We start from the raw sequence: 21,094 nt of genomic DNA, 5'->3' as shown, positions 1-21,094 counted from the left end.
ATGTTGCAGAGATATTGGAACAACCTTCTCCTCTGTACATATTGAGGCCAAGACTAGGAAGGCCTCACCACAGCTGGGGCCCTGAAGCTTGCATTTTAGTCCTTGGTGATGGAATTGTGGTTTTAAGGTGAAGGGTGCAGAAGGGAAAGAGAAAGAACAGGTAGGAATGTGGAATCTCAAAACAACTTTGTGCAAGCAATCCAGTTCATTTCCCTCATCTATTTGGCTCTCTTTATCCTAGGTAGGATTAACCTAGTAATCTTAACAATCTGTTTTGTATTTCAGTGCTCCCTCTCCTGAGTTATGTGTCTAAAAAGAACTGTGTTGTGTGTGTGTGTGTGTTTTTTTTAAGTACATAATACTTACTTGGAGCTAGGGATTCATAAATCTGATATTCAGAATTTCCCTTTCCCCCCCAAAACTACCAACCAGTCATCCATCCATCCTTAAATGTATTGAGAGTAGATAGGGCTTGAAGAGAAAAGGAAACTTACTTTTCACTCTACCTTTTATCCTTTCTGCATTTTCTACCTATTATGCTAAATCATTAAAAGCAATGATTTAGAAAGTGCTTTGGTATTTTTTGCAGCTAAGTGTTCTGCAGATGCCATGGTCTTGCATACAGGTCAGTTCCTGAGCCTAGTGTATGGCAAATACTCTTTGTGTTTCAGGACCCAGGAGCATCCAGATCTTCTCCTGCTCAGATCTCTCAAACTTAGATCTGTCTGATAAGCTGACCTGGGGGAAAATCCCCTGTCTCTGACTGGAACTGGGTTCTAAATCTGTACGCATAAGTCGGGTGCTTTGTTTGCTTTGGGTGTGTTCTGATATGATCTTGCACTGTACATGCTGTGATATATTTGTAAGATTTTTTGAGTAATGTCTGTCTCTCTCACTAGACTATCTTCTATAGGAGGGCAGGGACCTTGTTTTTTTTTTTTTTTAACTCCCTGATTTTATCCCTAATGCCTGGCACATAGTAGGAGCTCAGTATTTATTGAAAGCATAATTGTGTACTGTGTTAGTTAGCTTTTTGTCACTGTGACAAAGTACTTGAGAAAAACAACTTAGAGGAGAAAATTTATTTTTGGCTCATAGTTTCAAGTTTCAGAGAGTCAGTCTGTGGTCGTTAGGCTTAATTGTTTGGGGATGAGGTACATCAGAACATCATGGCAGAGGAAAAGAAGATAAAGGAAGAGGAGAGGAGAGGAGGGGAGGTGGGGACAAGACATAGTCCCCCAAGGACTATATCCACTACCTCCAACTAGGTTCCACCTCCTTCAGTTTCCACCACTCCCCAAAAGTCCATTCAAATTATGAATACATCAATGCATTAATCCACTGATGATGTCAGAGCCCACATTATTCAATTACTGCCCAAAAATCCGACCTCGGAACATTGCTTCATTGGCAACCAAGCCTTCATGCCTTCAACACATGAGCATTTGGGGCACATTCCAGGTCCAAACCATAAACCATCTTTATGTATGCATACTTTAGTAGCTACACTTTGTCAGTGAAGCCGAGATGACATTAGTCTTATATTCTCTGAGAATTTGAGAATTGTCCGAATGGTGTACATCCGTGTGCGTTCTGCCTGCAGTTTAAGCGCGTAAACTGGAAATCTGTGGAGACCCTTCAGAAAATATTTTAAAACATTCGTTATATGATAGATCCCGGATAAGGCCTAGAGCAAACCGGCCTTTCTTGCCTATCTTGGATTTTCGGGAGGTGAGATTTTCAGAAAGAGTAAACTGTTGATATGTTTTCCAACAGTGGAGGGATCGGTGTTGAGACAGAGGGTGGAGCCTCGCTCAAAATCTCCACCCCCCCGGGGCGTCACTATTTTTTCATTCCGGAACGTTTCTTCCCCGTCCCACTAGGCTTTCCGCTCCGGAGTCATTTGAGTGAAGAGCACTTCCGGGATCGCCCAGCAAGTCGGCGTGGTTGTTGTACTCCAGCCGGTCTTTACCACCGGAGTACGGTGGCCGTGTTCGCTCTTGGCCTCACGACCCTCGTTTTCCCGGTCTCATGGCCGGCCTGACCTTGTTTGTGAGTCGCCTTCCGCCTTCAGCCCGCAGCGAGCAGCTGGAAGAGCTGTTCAGTCAGGTGGGCCCGGTGAAGCAGTGCTTCGTGGTGACTGAGAAAGGTAGGGGGCGGGACGGTCTAGGAGAGGGCTGGGGTTTTCCTGGGGACGGGATCTCTTCCAGGACACCTTTTCAAATTTCGGGGAGCTAAATTATTCTTTATACGCCCCTGAGAGAATGCACCGGGAATTGAGTTTCTTTTTCAAACTGAATGGGCTTTAGACGGGCCTATAGGATCGGTTTATGAAAGTCAGAGCCTCGTTTTAGGTTTCTGTAGCGCTTTCAGTTTATATTATGCACATTTATGTTCGTGATCTTATTTGGTAATAATGAAAATAGCAAACTTTTTTTTCCCCTTTTGGTACTTTGGATTGAACCCAGGGGCGCTTTACCANATATTTGGGCTGGGATATAGCTCAGTTGGTAGAGTGCTTGCCTTGCATGCACAAGTCCCTGGGTTCAATCCCCAGCACCACACACACACACAAAAAAAGGATGAATATTTGCAAAACTTTTATTTTGGTTTTATATAAAGTTCCATGTGACAGTCTTTTTAGGGAAGAACATGCTATTGACTGGGCGTTCTGCTTTGAGTCTTCAGAATATAGGCTATATATAACCACCTTAAATCTTTTGTACTTTTGTCTAAATCATTAATGACTTCTTTTATTTAAAAATTTATACACTTTCTTGTCCAGGCAGCTGGAAAATATTGGACAGAGTGCTGTAACTCAGTGGAATGGGAGGGGCGAGGGGTGAGGTTAGGTTTTCCCCAATAGTAGTGTCATGTCTCTTAGCTTCTTTAAGATGGGGTAGTTTCAAAGGGTTCTTATGAGGATTCTGAATGTATTTGAGAATGCTTTGTGTAGACATAATTATTGGGCATTGAACTCCTCCACATTTGAGATGCTTTATTTTTGGTTGTTTTCATTAGGAAGGGTCTTGATTTTTCTTGTGCTTATTCTTTGAAAGGCGAGTAGGCAGGCTTTTGGTGTGAGGGAATTCCAAGAGAAAAGAAGTGATATCCTTGTCATGGGATGCTTTCCTGTTGTTAAGTGTCAACTTTAACCAGCTTATGTGGAGCTGTATCCTGTGTTACACTGCACATGAATCTCTGGAGGAGATTCAATTGTAGTTGAAAGGGAAGCAGAAGACAAGTTCTGTTTCTTTTGCAGGTACTGGGTGGACCTTTTTAACACAGTAAATTACTTAAAATTGTATCATGCAAACTATGTTAAACCAAAATAAACATACCAAAAAAGGGCCAAGGTGGGTTACAGTTGATTTTCATAATTATCACCTGCCTGGTCCTAATATTCTTCTCTCTGGAATCCTGTGGAAGAACATGGGGCTGGTATGGAAGCATTAATTGAGCTACTAATGTCCTGTGTGACATTCACTTGCTTTCCTCTGTCTCAGATTATTCTTTGGGAAAAGGAACTTGCTGAACCTAATTTGCATTAAAGGTTTTATTTGATACTAAATAGCTAAGGCATTTGTAATAATGGTAATAATATCTGCAGAGCAGTGTTTATTGTTTGAGGTTCTTTTGTCAGGGCCTTAGGCATTTGTTGTTCATCTATTCTAGGCATGCACTTTACTACTGAGCTTCATCCCTGACCCTGTTGCTGACTTATTCTAAAGAGGGACTGCAATCTTATATTCTGATTTTCAAAGTTACTGTACTTACATTTCCTACCTTCCTTGGTGATCTTTCTTCCTATTTGATATTGAGTTCTTTGGGGACCTAATGTATATCATGGGTCCTCCAAATCTTTTTTTTTAATATACTACTGGGGATTGAACCCAAGGGTCCTCTACACTGTGTTAGATCCCCAGCCATTTTTATTTTGTATTTTGAGACAAGGTCTTGCTAAGCCCTTTAAATTAATTAATTAATTTTTTGATGGTGCTGGGGATCGAACCCAGTGCTCTACCAACTGAGCTATATCCCCAGCCTCTTTATTTTGTATTTTGAGTCAATCCTTGAACTTGTAGTCATCCTGCCTCAGACTCCTGAGTAGCTGGGATTACAGGCATGTGCCACCATGCCCAGTAGATCTTTCATACTCTTAAGATTATCAGGAAAGGGGGAAAACAGGAAATAACGGCAAAATACCAACTTAGAAAAGAAGAAGAAACTTAACAATTTCTGAGAAAGTGGGAAAGGGGTCATAGATGCCAGCCTTGTATCTTTCTTTCCTGAGACATTTGGTAAACTGATCACAAGGTCTCTGCTAGTGTAAGCTTTTTTTTCTTTTCTTTTTTTTGGTATGTTAACTGCAATTTATTATTTTTAAAAATTTGTTCTAATTAGTTATACTGACAGTAGAATGCATTTTGACATATTGTACACAAATGGAGTAGCTTAAGCCTTTGAGGATTTACTTATTAGTGTCCTTGGCTTATGATTTTCTGTCCTATTCACCCTACTCACTTTTTTTCTTGTTCCAGGGAGTAAAGTATGTCGAGGCTTTGGCTATGTCACTTTTTCCATGCCAGAAGATGTTCAGAGGGCCCTCAAGGAGATTACTACATTTGAAGGTTGCAAGATCAATGTGACTGTTGCCAAGAAAAAACTGAGGAATAAGTCCAAGGAAAAGAAGAAAAATGGTGAATTTCTAGTAATTGAAGGGAGTTTCCCCCCAGGTTGGAGAGCAGCACTATGAAAATGAAAGAGGCATAGCAGCCTTGGGTAGTCTTTAGAACTTAGAGCTCCTTGAATTTGTTTTTGATATCCAGAATCACCTGGTGTATTTTGATATTCATTTGAGTCCTTTGCTTCCCCCTCAGCTTGGAAAATCTGGTGTTCCTGGTTAATATCATGCTTAACATTGTGGTAAATGCCATCTTATTAATAGCTTTTGCCCTGTGATGTCTAACTTAGAAGTGATTAGTTTTGGAGCTTAGAGTTATTCCATGCCTTTTATATTTTTAGAAAGTTCGGAGTCCCCAAAGAAGGAACTGAAGCCTAAGAAAGCCAAAGTGGCAGATAAGAAAGCCAGATTAATTATTCGGAACCTGAGTTTTAAGGTAAGTGATAAAGAACTTAACTTAGTGCAAATACCTTCTGAAAATGTAGAAAGTGGGTTGCTGTATGTGTTCTGGAGGCAGTTGGAGCCAAGGCATGCTCACTGGTAGAGCTCCTTACAGGATGGTATAATTTGGCTTAATTCCTCCTGGGAATGAACCTCAGCCTACTAACTTGAAAAAATAGGCCTGTATTAACAATAACTTTTAAGGACATTGAATGGTAAGATGCCCTCCTTTTTGGGAAATCTGCTATGAAGGAGAGTGGAAAAACTCTGACATCTGCCTTTTTGGCCCCTTGGATGCAAAGTAAGATGTCATCAATTCAGAATTGTTTTGATAACCTAGTTTCAGAAGTAAAAAAGAAATAAAATAAAAATATTCATATTATTCTTAATGAATGATCTTTGTAGTTGATGCTTCATGTTTATTTGATGAGATAAATTTCTTATTTTTCTTTCTTCACTTTTGGCTATAGTGTTCAGAAGATGACTTGAAAACAATATTTGCTCAATTTGGAGCTGTTCTGGAAGTAAATATCCCAAGGAAGCCAGGTACTAATATCAATCTTCATCTGATGTCTTTTTCCATATTGCCTTGAACCAGAAATACAAGCTTCATGTCTTACTCTTTATCAGCCCTAGATGTATATCATGGGTCCTCTGTACTTTTTTTTTTTTTTTTTTAATGGTATTGGGGATTGAACCCAGGGGTGCTCTATACTGAGTTAGATCCTCAGCCCTTTTTATTTTGTATTTTGAGATAAGATCTTACTAATTTGCTAAACCCTTTTTATTTTGTATTTTTTTCCTTTTTTTGGTGGGACTGGGAATTGAATATGATGATAGGCTATTTATGAAATGTCTGACACAGGACTTGTCAAGTAATGAAAACCCAAGTAATAGTGCTAGTCCCTTGATGGTTTTTAGATAGATTAGGATTAATTTTAGAAGATTAGTTACTTTTGCTTTTAACTTCTTGGCTCTTCTCAAGCATGAGTCAGGGTTAACTTAACAAGAGAATATAAACTATTGCCTTTGGGAAGGGACTACCTGGCTGGTTGTTGGGATTTGGGCCATTTTGTCAGCCCAGGTTGCTCTGATCTCCTTAGTGCTTTGTGGCTCCGCACTGCTGCCTCTAAATTTTTTGTACATTTTATATAGATGGAAAGATGCGTGGTTTTGCTTTTGTTCAGTTCAAAAACCTCCTAGAAGCAGGAAAAGCTCTCAAAGGAATGAACATGAAAGAGATAAAAGGTAAGTTTTCTATAACCATACCATGACCCAGATATTTCTGGTATTTGGGTGAATTAGCACAGTAACCCACTTTCAACATTTTTTTAAAAGGTGTTTGCACTGTGGAGAGTCACTACTAGCTGTTTTGGTAAGATATTTCTAGTGCTTGATCTTGAGATTAAACTTGACAGAATACATGCTAGGATTCCTGTCTTTATTTGGTGAGAGTATCCTCTTAAATTTTTAATGAAGAATGTCCTAATCACTGATAGATGCAGGTTGGTATCTAGATTCCTCCTCTTGGTTGTGACTACTATTCAGCATTCATGGGCTATTAAACTCACTGAGGCTACTCAGGTACTGTGCCTAAGGGATTTTCTAGCTTTTGAGTAGGGTGCCCATTAGTCCAGAATGCCTGTTTTGCTACTTGCTGATTTAACTGGAAACAACATTCTAATTCTTCCTTTTTTTTTCTCCTTCATCTTTACTAAGGTGTGGTGCCTGTGATAGGCAAAATTTGTAATTTTAAAATGTTTTAAGAATTAAAAAGAGCAGCTAAAGTTCAGTCATTTCTGAACTGGTGTTTCCTTGTCTCCACTGGTTCCATTACTGTCTTTCATGGGTTGAAAGTCATATACAGGAGTAGGAATATTAAGGAGGAGGAAAGCCTTGCTGATGCCACTTTCCTATTTGACAGGGCGGACAGTGGCAGTGGACTGGGCTGTGGCAAAAGATAAATATAAAGATACAAAGACTGTTTCTGCCCCAGGTAAGGCATTGGATAGGAGGGTTGGATATCCTGGGTGAGAGTGTGAAAAAAAGTCTTGTGTTTATGCAAAAAGTATGAAGGAAACTGCTTGTCAGAGTGAGAATATTGGGCTGGAGACATCAAAAGCACAAGAGTAGGCAAAAAACCAAAACAGAGCATTCAGGAAAAACTCTGAGTTCCTTAGGCTCAGAAATGAGCCCAGGGCTTTGTGTCACTTCCTTCATATCAGACCATCTGGTGATTTGATACCAAAATAAGATCTTTTTAGTTCTAAGTCCACTCATGGGGTATGGACATGGGTGAGGAAGGGCCCGAGTTTATTGTTCCCTGTACTTGCTCTCTTTTCCCAACTTTTCATGGGAATGATGAAACTTTCAGAATAGAGAAACTTGAAACTTGAATTTCATTTAGAGAATAGTTGGTTTTTGAGCCACCAGGGTCTCAGAATAGATCTCACTGAGATTGAAGTTTATGCTTGGTCCTCTGAGTGATCATTGTGCTGAGTATAGTATATGAGTGGTGGGCTATACGGAGAGGCTGAGCTGCTGTTCTCTAATTCTAGGGCAGGTTAACCTTCAGGCTTCTGAAGATGAGACAAACTCTAGAGAAATCTGGTTGATGAGTGTTTTGTTTTTCTTTTTCTTTTTTTCCTTCCTCATAGCTTCACTTCTTATATATAATTGTCTCTTGGTACCTATGGGGGATTGGTTCCAGGATCCCCCTCAGATACCAAAATTCTGGGATGTTCAAGTTTCTTATATAAAATGGTGTAGGTTTGCATGGATTTTACAGTATCCTCCCATGTATTATAAATAATTTCCAGACTACTTTTAATACTCAGTACAATGTAGTGCTATGTAAATAGATGTTATACTGAATTGTTTTGAGAATGATTACAGAGAAAAAAAGTATAGTTTTGATCTATGTTTCGTTGAATCTCAGGATGTGGAACCAGTAGTTATGAATGGCCTACCATACAGTCAAGAAAAATCTATGATGGGACTGGGGATGTGGCTCAAGCAGTAGCGCGCTTGCCTGTCATGCATGCGGCCCGGGTTCGATCCTCAGCACCACATACAAACAAAGATGTTGTGTCCGCCGAGAACTAAAATAAATAAATAAATATTAAAAATTCTCTCTCTCTCTCTCTCTCTCTCTCTCTAGAAAAAAAAAAAAAAAGAAAAATCTATGAAATTCTGAAAAACCAAAGAACTAGGAACTTGGAGTATTAGTTGCTCCAGTTAAAACAACCTTGTTTTGGCTATTAGAGAAATTCCTAACTTTGTTTACCTTCCTCCATAGATGAGGAGAAGAGTCATAAACCTAAATGTCAGGAATCAACTAAAACGAATAGCAAGGTAGAAGAGGAAGAAGAAGAAGATGATGATCATGATGATGATGACGACAATGACGATGATGATGATGATGATGAAGAAGAAGAGGAGGAGGAGGAGAATAAAGAATCAAAAATGACCAATCATGTGCAAATTCAGAAGAGGTAAGCAGTGAGCCTGTTCTGAGACAATAGAGGAAGATACAGGATTGTCCCTGAGAGGGAGAATTTTCCTGTCTTCCTAAAATTGACGTGCGTAATGAAGTGGAATAGCCATGAAACAACTCAGATCCTTAGGTCTGAACTATGTCATTGCAGAGCAGTCAAGAGAGCAGCTTCCGAAGAAAGTAGTGAGGAAGACCACTCTGATGAGGACAGTGACCTGGAGGAAAGAGATAGCATTGATGTTCGAGAGGGATTGGCACAGAGTGATAGCAGTGCTGAAGAAAAAGAGGATGAAGGTTTGCTTGGATCTTCATAAATAATAAGTTATTGAGACATGTTACATAATTTCTGCCCCGGTCTCTTTAAATAGGACCCTAAGTTGTTCAACCAAATTTATGTTTAAATGCTGAAAAGGAAACCTTTATGTTCCTTTCATTTTAAGGTTTTTTTTTTTGCTTGACATTTAATTTTTGTTTGTTTTCAAAATGAATTTAAAGTGGTGTTTGAGGATTAAGACTCTTTCCTGGACAATTTAAAACCTAGTTTAATACAGAGATACTAAAGTCTTCATTGTCCAAATTGAATAAATAACTGGATAAATAGGATATATTGCATGTCAATACCAAAGTGGTGTCAAACAACCTTTTTTTGAGTTGAGATGGGATAAATGACTGAATAATGAACTCAGGCTGCCATGGCAAAGTACCATAGACTGGGAAGCTTAAATATGAGATTTATTTTCTCACAAGTTCCAGATCAAGGTGCTGAGTGATTTAGTCCCTGGAGAGGTTCTCTTCCTGGCTTGTAAAGTGCTGCCGTCTCACTGTGGCCTCATATAGCCTTTCCCTGTGTGCTTCAATGTGGGGAGAGAGAAAATGAGTTCTGGTCTTTCTTCCACTTCTTATAAGGATACTAAACCTATTGAATGTCCTCACTTAGCTTTAATTAACTCCCCAAAGTCCCTATTTCCCAATACAATCACATTGGGTATTAGGGCTTCAGTGTATGAATTTTGGAGGGACACAGTTCAGTTCATGTTAAGGACCTCTGCAAGCATTTTGTAAAACTGTTACAAATCCCTATTGCTACCTTGATTGAGAGTTAACTCATTTATTGAGGAAGGCAAGTCATTATAGAAAAAGAAATGACCAAGAACTGGACCTTTGGCTTGTCTAGTTGGACATTTTTATTCAGCTCTGTGACTTCCATATTGGTTTGAGCATATGAGAAATCAGAGGAAACAAGATTTTCTATGAGGTTGGAATGGTAGCCACTTTAGAATTGAAGCTTTTATACTGAAAGGACCATGAGACTCTGCATCCTACATCCCAGATTCAGCTGTCTCTGACCATTCTTTCACCTGAAAAACTTACAGGACTAATCTATGATAATGAGAGCAAGCCAGAAAATGCAGTATAGAAGAGTGTAATGTGGAAAGTAAAGTTCTTCAACAGTCCTCCTAATAATTCCCCAAAGTAACAACTGTTGTTTCTTGTATAATTGTCTGGAAATTTCCTGTGTACACACAAGTATATATGTTTATTCTTCAAAATAAGTATTGAATATCCCTTATATCTAGATCCCCAGACTCTCAGGGCACACCCCCAGAGACAACCAGTGTTACGTTTCTAATGGATCTAGAGAACATTGTAACATAGTTATAAGCAAAAACACAGACATTCTCTCTCTCACACACACACACACACACACACACAAAATATAATATGTTTATGTGTATGTTTTCTCCTTAAAGATCCTACATGTTTGGGACTGGGGTTGTGGCTCACTGGCAGAGCACTTGCCTAGCATGTGTGAGGCACTGAGTTCTATCCTCAGCACCACATATAAATAAATAAATAATAAAGGTACATCAACATCTAAAAATTATTTAAAAAAAGAAAAAGATCCTCCATATTTTATATTTCCAGAAAATGTACATTATCACAGCCTTATATAGGAATGTATTTTTCTCACATCTGCACTACATTGGATTCCATGTCTTTTTGATTTTGCCAATCTGTGGGTGAAAGTAGTCTTTCATTTCTTGTGCAGTTTCTCTTCTCTTTTCTTGTGTTGGAGATTAAACCCAGGGCCTTGTACATGCTAAACACATGCTCTACCATTGAGCTACATCCCTGCCCCGTTGCTATATTTTTCCTTAATTTTGAGTTTGAGCATCTTTTCATATATTTAGCTGCATATCTTTTGTTCACCTTTAAATTTTTTTTATTAATTTATTCAAGATCTTTACATATTTAAGAAGTTAGCCCTTTGTTATATGGCTTGCACCTGTATAAGTTCTTTTAAAATTAAACCTTAATCACTACTCATTTTTCTTTTTACCTTAGATATACACGTCTCAAAGAAAAAGAAGAGAAAATTACCCTCTGATGTGAGTGAAGGCAAAACTGTTTTTATCAGGTATGCTTTCTACCTAGAGAACTGTTGTTTTCACTGCCTTGACAGATTTCCTTTCTTCCTTTTTTTTTTCCCTCTCTCTTCTCCCACTTACCCAACTCTTCTCCCCACTTCTTCTTTTTACCTCTCTTTCTTCTTTCTCCTCCATCCCATCTTCCCCTCCCATCCTGCTCCCTCCTGTGCTTGCTTCCTTTGGGCATATTCATGTTACCAAGCCCAGAAAGTTACATGCTATTAGATCATTAGCACATCACATCTGATTCTGGGAATGTACCAAACACTGGGACATACAGGAGAATCAGAACTAAAAAGCAGAAAGTAAGGAGTGACAGGGGTCCAGATATTTTGTCCTCTTTAGATTTCATTCTTTGTAATTTGGGTGGCATTATTTGGAACAAATTAGCATCTCAACTGTTAGGAACATCTTGGTTCTGGCCTTTGTTTTAGAGGGAGTACTGGGGTGACACACTTGTCACAAATGATTTTTCTCTCCATACTACCTTACCTTTTAAAGCAGTGTCCAGAATAAGTAAGACATGCTGTTTCCAAAAAATGTGGTGGTGTGGGATGAGGGTAGAACTTGGTCTTATTGCACATTTGTTGTTGCTATTTCAGCCCTACCAACAGTAGATTGAAGTTTTTATAGTTCAGGATATCTTCAGTTCACCTCAAGCATGTCTTCTAGTCCTTTCCTTAGTTCTAGTGCACTAGGCTCATTTGGGTCTACTTTTAGAAGTATGTATTTTATTCTCCTGTATAGTCTTTTAATATTGTTATTGTTATATAGGTAACTTATATGTTCATTGTAGAATATTTGGCAAATACATGAGCAGGTAGAAAAAAAAATTAAACCTTAATCACTACTCGGAAATCATCCCTACAGATGCCACATAAATATTTTTACAAAGATGAGTTTGGCCAAAACAGGCTATTTCCCATTTCATGCTTAATAGTAATTTATGTTACAATTATATCTTTCCATAGTTTTTCCATTTTTTTTAAACTGCAAAATTTGGAACTTCCATGTAAATAATTTTGTATTACAGAAATGCGAAAAGTTACATTCAGAAGCCTGTGACCTCAATACCAAGGATTCCATTACTTTTCTGTATGTGTTTTAGTTAATAACTTAGGGAAATAAAGGGGTGAAATAGGATGTAAAGGGGTTGGATATACATGATGAAGCAAATTAGAAGAAATAATATAGATATATCCTCTAAATATCTTATTATAGAAAACTTCTATTTATCTGATTATCCCATAAACTAGAATTAGTTATGGGGTTATTTATTGAGTATAAGCAAAGTAAAATTGTTGTAATTACTAGGAGTTATTTTTCATAACCCTGGAAGGATGTGCATAGCTGGAGAGATGAGGAATCTTTATAGTATATCAAAATTTAGGAGAACAGAATCTTCCAGCATTTGTAATTCCATCAGAAGAAATAAGTACAGGTTGAGTATTCCTCATCTAAAATGCACAGAACCAGAAGTGTTAAAAAAGATTTGAGTTTTTCAGATTTTAGAATGTTTGCATACATTTTACCAGTTTAGTGTCTGTCTCTAATCCAAAAGTCCAAAATCCAGAGTCCAGAAGTTTTTGAGCATCATGTTAGTGCTCAGAAAGTTAATTGGTATTTGGATTAGAGATGCTAAACATGTAATTATTTATTTTTTTGCACTTAGCTAGTAGACTTTATTATATTTCTGTTTCTGTTATTATGAAGGATTTTCTGACTTTTATAGAATTTTAATAGAAACCTAGATTTCATAGAAACACAGAAGAAAAAACTGTCTAATCTGGGGTGAGAGGGACAGAACTTTTCCTCATTAGACTGCTGTAGTAAGAGAAACTTTGGTTGTAGTAAGAGAAACTCATTTTGGCCATCCTGAGTGAAAAAGAGTTTGTGGGATAAACACAAGGGTGGCTTATAGAATCAAAGTTGTCAAAGAGTGGACCTCAAGAAGCTGATGAGAATCTGGGTAATTCTAGGACCCTGCTGCTGGTGTCCGTGGGTCTTTATTATAGCAACACTGCCTTTTTTTTTTTGGAATAGGTATAACATGTTATGTAAAGTACATTACTAGTAAGTGAAAATTTTCACATGTATATATTTGTGCAACCACCACCTAGATCACTTTGTAGAAGATTTCTAGTACCTTGGAAGTCTTGGTTGGGATACTGCTATTTTGAATAGAATTCAAGTCTTTGTATATGTCTATTTAAGTTTCATACTCTGCTAGAGAATCTGATTGTATAAGAAAGTCCCTTGGGACCAAGGGGCAGAGTCATATTGCAGAAGCCTGATTATTGGAGTCCACCCCTTCTGTATTGGTGCTATTTCTGAACAAGGAAGAGTGGTTGTGAGCAGTTGTGTTCATATTTTTTCCCCCATGGACAAAAGCAATTCTCTGAGCCTCTCATTCACACAAGTGAGGAAACTGCCAGAGAGGCACTAGAGGCAAGGGCCCAGACCTTCTCCCCTTCTCTGCTCCTCTCTCCCCGCCCCCTCCTTCTCTCCCTCCCTCTTTCCCCCTATAAATGTCTAATTCATTTACTTTGTAGTGGAACACAGATCTCACTTTGTAATTGACCTTTCTTGTGACCTTCTGGTTGTCTTCGTAGAAACCTGTCCTTTGACTCAGAGGAAGAAGAACTTGGAGAGCTCCTCCAGCAATTTGGAGATCTTAAATATGTCCGCATTGTCTTGCATCCAGACACAGAACATTCTAAAGGTATTTGCCACCAGCTGGCCATTGCCATGGATGTTGACTGGTCACATGAAGGCATAATGTGTACCATTCTGAGGTGTCCACAGTCTGTTCTGCCTCTGGCTTCCTTAAGCCCAGGGATGTTCTGAAGTTATCTTCCATGATGTCAAACAGTAGCTTTAATGGTGCTGCCAGCCATAATTTTATATAAGCTTTTTAAGCCCTTGCTTATTTACTTTAGGGTAATGAATTCCATTTGTTGTTCTCCTTTGAATTTCAAAAATGATAACATCTCATGGGTATTTATCATTCCACATTGCTTGAAAGTACAGCGCCCCCTTCTTTTGTTAGAAATGGAAGCTGACAGAGAAACTTTGTTGCATGGCAACAATCAGAAAGAAAACTATGTAGCAGGAGTGCTGCCTGAGATTTTTTTTTCCCCTGAAATTATGTTGTGCTCCAAAGGTTAACCTCTTATTGTAGTATATCACTGTTAAATAAGGATTTTCAGCCCATTCTGATCTTTGTCTTCTTGGATTGCGTTTGTTCTTCTAAAGCACTGGATTCCTTTGAGATCTAGCAAAAGATAGAAACCCTCCAGAAAAATGCTACTTCTAAGTGTGTGGGCTCTTTAGAAATTATCCATAGATTAAGAATATGTAGTCTAAACCTTATTTTCCAAATTGATAAGACTATCATTTTTTAAATTTTTACTCAGAAAAAGAAATATAAATATGTCAGAACTAAACAGCTTTCTGGAGATTAGGAATATAATCCCAACCATGCACAGATGAGTTGGGTGATTCCTGCCCCTCACCCTCATCCAATCTGGGTGATTTTGGGCAAATCATTTAACTACTGTGGGCTTTATTTTTTTCTTTTAATCTGTAAAATGAATGGGTTCAACTATAATAACCACTTAGGTATCTTCTGCCTAATATTCAATTATTCTTCTTGGACCTTCTTCATTGCCAGTGTTTTTCTAAAAATGGGCAGCTAGAGTTACTTAGAATATTCCAAATATGGGTATGATATTGCTTTACTTTTATGATATTCAATATCTTTTACCCCTTCTTGAGTGCACTAGTATATTGGGTTGATATTTTGAGAATGTAGTTTACATTTGATTTACTATATGTCTTTTGGGCGTGCTGAGAGCCATAGCCGAGTAGGAATGACGCATGGCATTTTTGCCTGGCTGTTTGTGGTAGGTGAGCTCCCTGCTGGTTAAGCAGAACCACCATTTCTTGAAATTCTTTTTTCCAATTTGAGTTCTTCCCTGAGCTCTTTTATTCATTTCACCTTCTTTCAGGTGCACAGGCTCTCTTGTACCACTGGACTCTTTAGTTTCAGTCGAAATTTCATCCAAGAACTTTTTAACTGCTATAATATATCCTTTTTCTTGAAACATTTTGAAAAATTCACACATGAATGTCTCTTTGAAACTTGAATTGCTTTTGGAAAGGCTCCCCCAGCTTCCCAAAGTTTGAATGGTTTTTGAGATGAGAGTTAATGTCCTAATGGTCTGTGCATCTGGATGATGAGGTCGCAGATGAAAAGTATGAGGTGATACTACGGCTACAGCAAAGAAACGAAGAAATACAAAGCTGCTCACTGCAGAGTACTGAACATGAGGGTCATTAGGAAATCTCTGAGTAGCCATTTGCCTTAGAGAATAAAAGATATCACACATTACAGTGGGGCAGCTCATACTTGATCTTACAATTGTACTAAATAACTTGTCCACATAGTAACGCAGATTTTCCTTATTGTTTTCTACATTATCTCCCTCTTTCAATTTAATAGGATCAATTTCACAGGATTTTGAGGATTCACATATCTCATCTAGAGTAGATTTTAAGGTTACTTTCAGGTAGTGCCCTCCCACTATTTTCATCATCTCATCCAGACATCGGGTAGCCAGAGAGTTTTCTCTAAAAATTGTGTTTGCATCTTGGGTATCCTTCAAGTTTAATTCCGCCACTGCTGTGACAAAAGGAACAAGTTTATCATGGTTCAGCAGCAATCGTACAAGAGGCAAAACTGCATCATTTTTATCTCGACGTATTTCACCCAAAATGTAAGCAGCTGAGGCAGATGTTGGCTGAACATCTGGTGATTTTAGCAGCAAAGTTTTCAAAGGACCATAGTACTCTGAAGGAAGCACATAGGATGCATTGTGAACTATCTGTTGGTGCAGTGAATTGTGGTAGTGCTGGAGTATCTTTGCTGATGGTGTCACCTGTGGTACAATTTTTCCAAAGGTGCCGTCATTTGGCTTGGTGTCATTTGGCTTGGTGTCGTGGCGTTCTGCATCCTCCTCCCTTCTGCTAGTGATGGTCTAAAATTTGGGGGCCAACAGAGGTGAGGCAAAGAACCTCACCCCCCCCACTGGCACCAAGGCCAAATTTGGGGGCCAACAGAGGTGAGACAAAGAACCTCACCCCCCCACTGGCAAAGGTCAAATTTGGGGCCAACAGAGGTGAGGCAAAGAACCTCATCCCCCGACTGGTGCATAGGCCTATCCACAAGTATGGCTGTATGCTGGACCGGTAGTCAGTGATGGGTAAGATCCAATTGCAGTGGTACCAACCTAAGACAGGAGGCTGACGCCTTGAGGTCAGCTCATCCGATGATGGGTAAGGACCATATGTAGTATTGGACAGCCTAACAGACATGGTCCCTAAGCCACATGCTTGGTGTTTAATTAAACAGAAGGGGGGAGATGCTGAGAGCCATAGCCGAGTGGAATGACGCATGGCATTTTTGCCAGAATGGTGTGGTTGAGAGGTGAGGCCAGCATGCCATTGAGATGATAATGGTTATGTTAAGCTGTGTATTCAATTGTATATTAGACCCCTGCTGTCCCCCTCCGCCTGCTACTTTGGAGTGGGGATTCCTGGGAGAGTTCCCATTGGTTGGGGAAGTGCCGGAGGAGGGATTTCTGGTTGGTGTGGTGTGTCCTGGGAGAAGGCCGTGTGCATGGTGTTCTCAGGAGTGCGGAGAATAAAGGAGTTCCTGTTTTGAAACTACAAGGCTTTGTGGCTGCTCGGTTATTTTGTGCCCAGCCAGACTGCGGCATGGGCTATTAAAGTTAACAGAATTAATGATCTTAAAAGCATAATTTTAATTTTTTTTCTTAATGTATTATCTTTTCCTAACTCATATTAAATTTTTCTGACATCTATTTTGCCTACTCAGGCAAACTTGTGCTCCTCCTGCAGTGTATCCCCCTCAGCATGCCATTTCATTGTCTAGAAGAGCTAAATATTATCTGTAAATATTATCTGAAATGTTAAGACTGAACCCAGTACTGACCCTGGAAATTTTAATGATAAAATCCTTATTAAGGGAGAAGTACTAGGCTGGGTCTATAGCTCAGTGGCATAGTGCTTGCCTACCATGTGTGAGGTACTGACTTCGATCCTTAGCACCACATAAAAATAAACGTAAAGTAAAGGCATTCTATCTATAACTATAAAAAAATTTTAAAAAAAAGAGAAGTACTGTCAGGTGTAGTGACACACACTTGTAATCCCAGTGGCTTGGGAAGCTGAGGATTGCACATTCAAAGCCAGCTTCAGCAACTTAGCAAGGCCCTGAGCAACTTAATGAGACTCTGTCTCAAAATTTTAAAAAAGGGTGGGGGTGGCTGATGATGTGGCCAGTGGTTAAGTGAGAGAGAGAGAGAGAAAATACTCATTTTCTTTAAATTGGTTGGTTAGGTAATATGCCTGTTAGAAATCTTTCCCTCTGTATTTCTTTCTTTTATTATACTTGTTCTATAGTACCAATGGGGGATTAGTTCTAGGACCATGGCGTATACCAGAATCTGTAGCTACTTAAGTTTCTTATTAAAAAAATGACGTTGGGGCTGGGGATGTGGCTCAAGTAGTAGCGCGCTCGCCTGGCATGCACGGGGCACTGGGTTCGCTCCTCAGCACCACATAAAAATAAAATAAAGATGTTGTGTCCACTGAAAACTAAAAAATAAATATGAAAAAGTTCTCTCTCTCTCTAAAAAAAAAGATGTAGTCTTTGCATACAATCTGTATATTGTAGTATTTGCATCCTCTGTATTTTGTAAATTATCTATAGTTGTAATACCTAATATAATGTGAATAGTTGTTAAACTTTATTATTTAGGGAACGGCAAGCAAAAAAGTCTGTGTTCAGTATAGACATTTTTCCCCCCAAATATTTTCGTTTCTTGGTCAGTTGACTCCACTGATGTGGAATTCGTGATGCAGAGGTCCAACTGTGTTTGTTATTTTGTTGGGTATTTATTCATACTGTACACTATGGTGGTGGTTCTTAGTCCTGAGATATTCACTGTGTTTGGCAAGATACCCCCTGACCAATGCTGTAAGAGAGAGATGAGTGGAGGACAGGAGCGGGTGGGGACACAGAAGTAGGAGCAGTCAGCCTTGTCTGGAGCAGGCAGAGACAGCCTCACTGAATGGTGACCCTTGGGTTGGCTTGCCATTTGTGTCCTTTCGGTTAGTTTGCTACCATTTATTCCTGTCACAGGCAGAAGATAATGCCCCAGTAGTTCTAGGAAATATGGGAGTGTTTTCATATATGGAGAATATTTAAAGTTTAAAAAGTGCTAACAAAATATAAAGACTGTATCTCTTTTTCTTTTTTTTTTCTTTGCTTATAAAAAGCTGCTTTATGTCAATAGTAGAAATTTGGGCTGATGGCCCTTCGTCTATCCAGTGAAAGTACTTTATGGTGATTCTAGAGCATAAACCAAGAATTGAGCTTCTGGATTCTGGTTTCTTGGGATATTCATGTTATGGAGGCCTTTTTTACCCCAGGAGGTAGATCTGATTCCTCTCAAGTGACTGAGACAGTGAGATGTAATTAATTTCAGGGCTAAGTGGTTCCTGCTTCATCTTTTAGTCCTCTGATAGACTCTCAGTAAGTACAGCCGAGTTAAATATTTACCTGAAATTTCTCTATCATTTTATGTGGATATTAGTAAGGAGAAAAGTGTTGAGACTAAAGTTCTAAGATGAAGGGAATAATAAAATTTTATTGAGAGGAGTAGATGTGCTCTCGTATTCGATTTTGACCTTCACTGCCTCTTGGTACTTAATAAATGGATTCTACTTCTTCCTCCCTTTTTGTGCCAGGCTGTGGCCATTTGCATTATTGTCTTTGGTTTACTGGTGGGCTATGAGAGTTTGTGATTTCATTTAATTTTGTGTCTTTGTGCAGGTTGTGCATTTGCCCAGTTCATGACTCAGGAAGCAGCTCAGAAATGCCTTGCAGCTGCTTCTCCAGAGACTGAGGTAAGGAAAGCTTTTCTTTTACCCCATAATGTAGGAGAGAGTGATTCCTAGGGGCAAGATCTGGTGTTTACACAAAGTTTCATTATTTTTGTTAATGATGCTGCTGCTGATAAACTAGCACTTGGTGCGTGTTAGGCACTGAACTTTACATGCATTACCTTATTTAATCATTGTGTCAGCCCCATTAGGTAAATAGGAATATTATCCCTATTTCTTGGGCAAGGAAACAGGTATAATAATTTCTCTAATGTTTATCAATTGCTGTCTATGTGGCCTCTATCCTAGGCTGATAACATGATGTGACATGAAGGTATTAAGACAATCTGTGAAGTGGAATACATATTTGAGAAAGTGTGTGGATGATTGAGAATTTTTCTCTGTTATGTAACCAAGTATATATTGTTTTGAGATAAAGTTATCCTGTATTGCCATTATCCCTTATATTTTCTAGTTACTACCATTTTACTAACTTTCTTTAGAATACTAAAAATAAACCTGATTGCAGATCATTTTACTCTATTTTGGCCTACTTTGGAATTAATCATCTCCCCTAAAGTAAATCCTTTACTGGTGACTGCCCTCAGTACACACATGACCTTTTGCTTAGCTATACTAAATATTATGAGGGTCAGGGATCCACTTGTGGACAGCTGGGATGAAACATCCTGGGACTTGACTTCCACAATGTAATTGGGGTTTTCTGATTCCCTTTCCTTGGTGTTCCTTGTCAGGTGCTCAGTTTCTGCTTGTTGTGTATTTGAAGAGAGGGTTACAATCTGTTACAGGGTGGTGGCCTTAAGCTGGGTGGCCGGCAGCTCAAGGTTGACTTGGCTGTGACCCGTGATGAGGCTGCAAAGCTTCAGACAAAGAAGGTGAAGAAGCCAACTGGAACCCGGAACCTCTACTTGGCCCGAGAAGGCTGTGAGTAGTGGAAAGGAGATGTGAACTAGGCTTCTGAGTAGCTGGCTCCATGCCATGACATAATCCAACAATTGTATTTTGGTGCATATTAAAAAAAAAATTTCTTCTTAATTGTATTGTCATTCCACCTTACTAGTTGTGGCTTTCTGTTAGAAAAACTTCACCCAATTTTTAAATTAACTGATCCCATTCTTTTTTCTGCCTGATTGCCTTTAGACGGTGTTTTTTTTTTTTTTGTACTGGGGATTGAACTCAGGGATACTCAAACATTGAGCCACATCCCCACTCCTATTTTGTATTTTATTTAGAGACAGGGTCTCACTGAATTTCTTGGTGTCTTGCTTTTGCTGAGGCAGGCTTTGAACTCACGATCCTCCTGCCTCAGCCTGGGATTATACATGTGCACCACTGCGCCTGGCCTTTAGACTTTCTTGATGGAAGATTGGCAAGGCAAAGAGGGAGGAAAAACTTAAAACTATCTTTGATTCTTGACATCATTTCTTTTATTTTTTTAGATGCTAGGAATTGAACCCAGGAATTGAGTCTTACACATGCTAGGCAAGCACTGTGCCAGTGAGCTATATCCCTAACCCCTTGCCATCATTTTTTTTTTTTGAGAGAGAGAGAGAGAGAAATTTTTTTTAATATTTATTTTTTAGTTTTCGTTGGACACAACATCTTTTTATTTTTTTATGTGGTGCTGAGGATCGAACCCAGCGCCCCGCACATGCCAGGCTAGTGCGCTACCGCTTGAGCCACATCCCCAGCCCCCCTTATCATCATTTTTAACAAGAGGTGTTCTGAAGGCGTTGAAAATTATGACTAATTGCTCTTTTGGATTATTCATGGATTTGAAGTAGGCATCTAGTACCTTTCCTTAATATCAGGAAGGTAACCAGAAATTAGCATAAGTTAAAAAAAATCCTTTTTTCTAGGTCACATGGTATTTATCAGCTTGCTTCCTGCATAGTCTCAACTAGTAGCCTTTGATCCTAGACCTCTATAACTACGGATGTGTTCTCTAGTCTGACTTATCTCAGTGCTGAGTGATGGCCCCTGGTACATGAGAGGCAGCTAAGTTTAAGGGGCTGGTTATAGGTGGTACATTCATAATCCTTACATTGTACT

General features: G+C 39.0%; 2 protein-coding genes across 3 annotated transcripts in view; one reads left to right on the top strand and one right to left on the bottom strand.

The window, feature by feature from the left end:
- Positions 1–1,895: 1,895 nt before the first annotated feature.
- Rbm28 (RNA binding motif protein 28) overlaps positions 1,896–21,094 on the top strand; it is a 30,016-nt gene continuing 10,817 nt past the window's right edge. Inside the window, exons 1-12 of one of the 2 annotated variants that reach the window (XM_015488309.2) lie at positions 1,896–2,149; positions 4,542–4,700; positions 5,026–5,120; positions 5,596–5,671; positions 6,281–6,373; positions 7,050–7,121; positions 8,424–8,619; positions 8,773–8,915; positions 10,968–11,040; positions 13,663–13,772; positions 18,972–19,045; positions 19,831–19,966. In XM_015488309.2, the coding sequence (XP_015343795.1) occupies positions 2,032–2,149; positions 4,542–4,700; positions 5,026–5,120; positions 5,596–5,671; positions 6,281–6,373; positions 7,050–7,121; positions 8,424–8,619; positions 8,773–8,915; positions 10,968–11,040; positions 13,663–13,772; positions 18,972–19,045; positions 19,831–19,966 (1,345 nt within the window). In that variant the 5' untranslated portion in view covers positions 1,896–2,031. The remainder of the gene's footprint in view (positions 2,150–4,541; positions 4,701–5,025; positions 5,121–5,595; positions 5,672–6,280; positions 6,374–7,049; positions 7,122–8,423; positions 8,620–8,772; positions 8,916–10,967; positions 11,041–13,662; positions 13,773–18,971; positions 19,046–19,830; positions 19,967–21,094) is intronic. The other variant, XM_048786070.1, reaches the window with a different exon arrangement.
- LOC125611341 (ras GTPase-activating protein 2-like) lies at positions 14,866–17,565 on the bottom strand. The gene is made up of 2 exons (XM_048785912.1): positions 17,526–17,565; positions 14,866–16,040 (listed from the first exon to the last, which is right to left on the bottom strand). The coding sequence occupies exons 1-2, from the start codon at positions 17,563–17,565 to the stop codon at positions 14,866–14,868; spliced, it is 1,215 nt and encodes a 404-aa protein (XP_048641869.1).

The sequence above is a fragment of the Marmota marmota genome, unplaced genomic scaffold (genome assembly GCF_001458135.2).
Source record: "Marmota marmota marmota unplaced genomic scaffold, marMar, whole genome shotgun sequence".
In the NCBI taxonomy this organism is placed as follows: domain Eukaryota; kingdom Metazoa; phylum Chordata; class Mammalia; order Rodentia; family Sciuridae; genus Marmota; species Marmota marmota.
This window is presented reverse-complemented; position numbering and strand designations above follow the sequence as displayed.